Raw genomic sequence first — 5341 nt, 5'->3', positions numbered from 1 at the left:
AATGTACAGCAGGGACTCGAAGCGGGGAAAAAAAAAAAATGGTAAGGAAAAAAGCAAAGCTCCACGATTTTGGGCTACGTCGCAGCAGTTCACAAAGAGCCCGGGAGACCATCGTGTGCTATCAGGCCTCCTGCTATGCTCTGTCCCAACCGCCTTTTTAAAGAGCATCACTTAGGATGCACAGTGCGGAATGTAATAAACTTCTTTGACAGCAATTAACGGACCTTTAAAACGCGAAAGCATCGAAATTTTCCCGACCAAAAACTGCAGGCCTTGTCTCTCCCGGCCGCGGGCAGGCTGATGCGTCAGGGAAAGCAACGGGAAAACCCGTGCCGGTACCGGCTGGGACAGCACCGCTTCCTTCTGCCTCTGTAGCTCTGCTTGCGAACTTGGATTTGAACCTCTAGTTTGCCTCCGCGAAAAAGAAAAATAAAATAAAAAAAAAATAATTAAAAAAAAGCGCATTACACAGACTAATAGTTCATAAAATACTTTATTGAAATAAAGTAAATATCTTCGCATTAATAAAACTGATCATAAAATGCAGTTTTCGAATAACTAGGGGCACCACAGGGTTTTAGACAGCGAGTAGATGTGAAAAATGGGATCCAGTGTCCTCCTGGCCCCTCCGGGCCGGCGCATGAGGCAGGCGTCCGTAGCGCAGTGCTCCGCGGGCGCGGAGAGGAGCGGCGGGGCGGAGGGGACGGGGACAGGGACGCGACCGACGAAGACGCCCAGTTCACCAGAGGCCGAAGGCGAGTGTAACCACTAACCGTGCTGTCCTCCATCCTCTGCCCCCCCGGCCGCGGCGGGCGGCGCGGAGAGGCGCGGGGCCGGCGGCGGGCAGCGCCCGGGGGGGCGGCCGGGGCCGGGGCCGGTGGCGGTGGGGCCGGGCGGTCGCCCTCACTCCTCCTGGCTGACCTCGGCCGGCGAGCCCAGGCTCTCGGGCGGCTTCTCGGCGTCCCGGGCTCGCTCCTGCTCCGAGAGCTGCTCGCTGCTGGGGATGGAGTTCTTCTTGGGGCGGCCCTTGGGCTTGGTGGGGGACTCCAGGCCGCCCCCCTGCAACACCTGCGAGGCGGGGAGGGGGCAGAGGCGGGGGCACCCCGGTAAAACCGTCAGCCCGGGGCGGGGGTAACCTCCTTCTCCCCCGGGGCGAAGCACCTCCCGACCTGCTCCGACCGCCCTCCGCTCCCACGGGCCGAGATGCAAAGCCGGGCGGGCTCGGACCTGGGGCCCCAGTGATGCTGGCCTTAAAGACCGGAGGCATACTTTTTTTTTTTTTTTTTTTTTTTTTAATTTATTAGCATTATAATTATTATTTGGCTAGGGCCGGCATGCAGGAGGATGAGCCCGCGGGGCAGCGCTCGGTACCGCGGCGGGGCGCGGACCCGGCGCGTAGAAGGGTCGGACTCGGGCACTTACTATTTTCTTCCATTTCATACGCCTGTTCTGGTACCAGGTTTTCACCTGGAGCTGGCTGAGCCCCAGCGATTCGGCCAAGTCTATTCTGCGGGCGAAAGAGAGAGGCGGTTTGCCCCGGCGGCTTTCGTCTCGGCCGGCAGCTTGATTCCTTTTCCAGGAAAAACGAAGCCCCCCACCCCGTCCCATCCCGTCGCCGGTCCGGAGGGTCCGGCGTCGCCTACCTGTCGGGCGTGGAGAGGTATTTCTGCTTCTCGAAGCGTTTCTCCAGCCCCATGAGCTGCAGCTCGGTGAAGACGGTGCGGCTGCGGCGCCCCTTCTTGGCCTTGCCGCCCGGCTCCGGCGGGCCCGGCTCCAGCTTGCCGCGGAGGTGCAGCTCCAGCGGGAGATGGGGCGAGGCGGAGCCGCCCTGCAGCCCCGAGCCGGCGGCCAGCAGCGCCGAGCCCAGCCCCGAGCAGCCCAAAGGAGCCAGCGGGAACTTGAACACGGCGGCCGGCTCCGCCTTCAGCACCGCTGCGGGAGAGAGGGGCCGTCAGCGCCGGGCAGCCCCCGGGGCTACAGGGTGCCTCGGTTTCCCCGGGGATCAGAGCCTGCGAGGAACCCCGGGCCCTTCTCCTTTCTCGGCAACGGCCGAGCGAGGCGGAGCGGAGCCCCCCGGGGCCGGCGGGGTGCGGGACCCCCGGGGCGAGGGTCGGGGCCGGCCCTGCCCGGGTCCCCCCCCCCGGTCCTGCCGCCTCCACGGTACGGGGTCACGTTTCACCCTTGAGCTAGCAGTTGCTGATTAGGGAATGACTTGAGGGGGTTACAAGTGGAAATAGTTTAAGTGAACCGAAAAGCGTTCCCCTCCGATGCCACCCAACAGCTGGCGGGCCCGCCGAGGGGCGGTGCAGGAACGGGCCCGGGTTTCCCTCCCGAGCAACTTTCAGGACATTTTCGACGGGGGAACAATTTACATCCCTCTCCGTGCACCTCCTGTTTTCCGATGAAGACGCGCCCGGGGACAGCACAGGGAGAGTTTCCAAAGGGACCGAGCCCATCCCGAGGATGCTGCTGGCAGACAGGCTCGGGCCGCTCCCGGCCCCTCCGCGGCCGCGCAGCCACCCCGCTCCCCGGCGCGCCGGGGCCGCTGCTCGGCCCGGCCCGGGCCCGCGATCCCTGCGCTGGTCGCGGAGCGGGGGCGGCCGGTGCTCCGCTCCCGCGAAGGGGCCCGAGAGGGGCCCCGGCCCGGCCTGCCCGGACCTCCCCGCCGGCACACACGGCAGCAAGCCCGGCGGCGTGGAAAGGACGCTGAGAGGCGTCTCTGCGGGCTCCCGCGCCCCGGCCTGAGCTGAAATTTCCCGACACCCTCCCAGGGCCTGATCCTGCTCCCGCTGAACACGGTGGGAGCTGAGCCGTGAGGGCTATAAGGAGCCTTTTATCTGCTCCAGTATTTCAAACGGTTCTGCCCATCTTGAAAATAATACTGATTTCCAGATATTCTAATATATGTTGCTCCCTTGCTACGGGGCTTGACGCTTTCCTCTTCTTTTAAAAGGAAAACAAGAAATTTGGATTCTCCTATTCTTTTCGTTTCTACGGATAAAAAGCGACGTCTCCGCAGACGAAGATGGCTTGGGGAATGAAAGTTTTTGCAATCACACAATAAATACTGGCATTTATAATATATTAAATACTGGAGTTTTTTTTTTTTAAAAAAAAAAAAAAAACAACAACAAACAAACAAACAAAAAACAACAACATCCAACCAAACAAACTATGTCCTTAATACACTACATTTGTCCTAAGTACTATATCGGACTGGACTGAGCACGATGACTCCCGCTTTATAAAAAAATATATATAAATATATATTTAAACACTATATATATTTTTAAAGTAATAGATACTTTATATATATGTCGGGTTTCCAGCTAAACCTACGTCCGTAGAGCACCGTGCCGCCTCTTGCAGCCACACTGATACATTCCCCGCTGCGTAGGCTCCAGCAATTCACACCTCATCGGAAAACACGAAAAAAAAAAACGATCAACAACAGCGGTCTCCCCGTGAAATTCAATGGCCGTTTTGTGCAAGAGGCTTCGGAGCCGCAAAGCCGCTTTTTTCATTTTAGGCCCCAAACACTCGGCAGGTTCCAAGCTGGGAGGCTCCGCGGCACGGCGAGGAGCCGGCGGGGATGCGCACGGCCGGCAGAGCTGGGCAGCTGGTTTTTAGGCAAAACTCACGAGGTTTTCCTCCAGCGAACCGGCTCTAAAACACGCTCGAGTGCCATCAGCGGGAAATGCCGCCCCGCTCCCCCCCGCAGCCGCGGGGAGCCCTCGGGGAGAGCGCGGGGGCTCCCCTGCTTCCCCCCCCACCGCCCCCCCACCCCCCGGGACGTACCGAGGTGGTTGTGGTAGGGCCGGGCAGAGAGCAGCGCCTGCACCCCGAATTTGAGCAGCTCCCCGGCTGGCGCGGCCCCCTTGGCATCCGGGGGGTCGGTGAGGATCTCCTCGATCATGAAGCTGCGGTAGCGGTGCGAGCGGTGGTCGGGGAAAGCTTCGGCCGGGAAATAGTGCGCGGCCCCCAGCTCCAGCGGGTGCTGCATCCTCGCCGCTGTCCCGGGCGGGGGTGGAGGAGTGGGGGGAGTCCCGGCCGCCGGGACCGCCGGGCCGCCCTAGCGCAGCCCCCCGGCCGGCGCTGCTGGCAGCCGGGCAACGGGGCGGCCCGCGGGGGCTCTGCCCATCGCCCCGCCGCCCCCTTACCCTGCCCCTGCCCCCACGGGCCGGGCCCGGCGCGGCCCCCCCAGAGCCAGCGGCCCGGGAGCGCCCTGAGCAGCGCGGCGGGCCGCAGCCGTTACCGCCGCATGCACACGGGGCGCGGCACCGGGGAGCGACTCTCCGCCCCGGGACGGCGGGCAGCGGCCTATTATACCGCCGGCCCCGGCGGGGCTGTCAGCGCTGCGGGGGAGGGCGCGGGAGGGGCTGCGGAGGAAGGAAGGGGCCGGGGCGGGCGAGTACCTGGAAGCAAGAGGTTACGGCAGAGCATTTGATCCCCTGCCATATAAAGCAAATTAGCCTTGCTGCCCGCCGCGGGAGAGCAGACACCCAAACAAGCGCTGGACCCTTCGGAGCGCAGCCGCGGCCCCGGGGCGAGCCCGGCCTGATTTGGGGGGGGGGGGGAAGGGGACGGGGGGGCACGGACACGGGGAGCCACCCCCGGGGCCCGCCCCGCCACCTGTCCGGGCCTCCCGCCCTCAGGGCCGGCTTCTGTCGGGGCGACCGGCCCCGCACGTCCCCCACCCCCGGCAGGGAAGGGCCGCGGCACCGGCGGCAGCCGGGAGCCTTCGGGGCAGCCCCGGTGCGGAGGCCGGGGGCAGCCAGGGCCCGGGAGGGGACGCTGCGGCCGTGCCGTCGGTCCGGGCTCGGGGCCGCCCGTCAAGGGGTCCCGGCCCGATGCCCTCAGCTCCGAGCTCCCTCCGGGCCTCGGCCAAATCGCCGTAAGCAGCTGAAAGGAGCTGGTCAGGGAACTAAACAACACACAGCACGAAGCGGGGCGTTTTCGTTGACTTTTGTAGCCTTTTCACCAACATTTTGCTCGGTACAACGGGGTTCGTTTAATTCCCCTTTAGCCCGTGTCACGCAAGACAGCAGATAATTAATGACCGATCCCTGCTCATTACTGACGTACTTCGTGCAAGATTTATGTGCGAGAGTCCCAACGCTCGTAATTCCCAGCAGAAAATCTAGGCGCCAACGGATTAGAGGGGGGATATTTTCGGCGAAGCCCCGGCAACCCGGCCGGCGTGGTGCCCGCAGCGGGGAGAGCTGGCAACGGCCGTGGGATGGTTTTTGGCGGGGCTCGGCCCCCTCCTCACGGCGGGAGCGGCACCGGACACGCGTTGACGATTTCCACGGGAGGTATCCCACGGACTCAGGGCAGCCAC

General features: G+C 63.3%; 1 protein-coding gene across 1 annotated transcript; it reads right to left on the bottom strand.

Annotated features, from left to right (window-relative positions):
- Nucleotides 1-474: 474 nt before the first annotated feature.
- BARX1 (BARX homeobox 1) lies at nt 475-4196 on the bottom strand. The gene is made up of 4 exons (XM_042807034.1): nt 3799-4196; nt 1644-1932; nt 1423-1507; nt 475-1068 (listed from the first exon to the last, which is right to left on the bottom strand). The coding sequence occupies exons 1-4, from the start codon at nt 4001-4003 to the stop codon at nt 904-906; spliced, it is 744 nt and encodes a 247-aa protein (XP_042662968.1). The 5' UTR covers nt 4004-4196; the 3' UTR covers nt 475-903.
- Nucleotides 4197-5341: the final 1145 nt, after the last annotated feature.

The sequence above is a fragment of the Tyto alba genome, unplaced genomic scaffold, assembly GCF_018691265.1.
Source record: "Tyto alba isolate M040663 unplaced genomic scaffold, T.alba_DEE_v4.0 Super-Scaffold_49, whole genome shotgun sequence".
Taxonomy (NCBI): domain Eukaryota; kingdom Metazoa; phylum Chordata; class Aves; order Strigiformes; family Tytonidae; genus Tyto; species Tyto alba.
The sequence above is the reverse complement of the archived record's forward strand: the minus strand, read 5'-3'. Positions and strand labels throughout refer to the sequence as shown.

What these genes read in the sequence shown, in the direction of transcription:
- BARX1 (XM_042807034.1), bottom strand. Translation starts at nt 4,003, where the DNA reads ATGCAGCACCCGCTGGAGCTGGGGGCCGCGCACTATTTCCCGGCCGAA. An exon ending in GCCCTACCACAACCACCTCG is followed by an intron (nt 1,933 to 3,798) that starts GTACGTCCCGGG and finishes TCTCTCCCGCAG; the next exon opens with CGGTGCTGAAGGCGGAGCCG. An exon ending in GTATGAAATGGAAGAAAATA is followed by an intron (nt 1,069 to 1,422) that starts GTAAGTGCCCGA and finishes CCCGCCTCGCAG; the next exon opens with GTGTTGCAGGGGGGCGGCCT.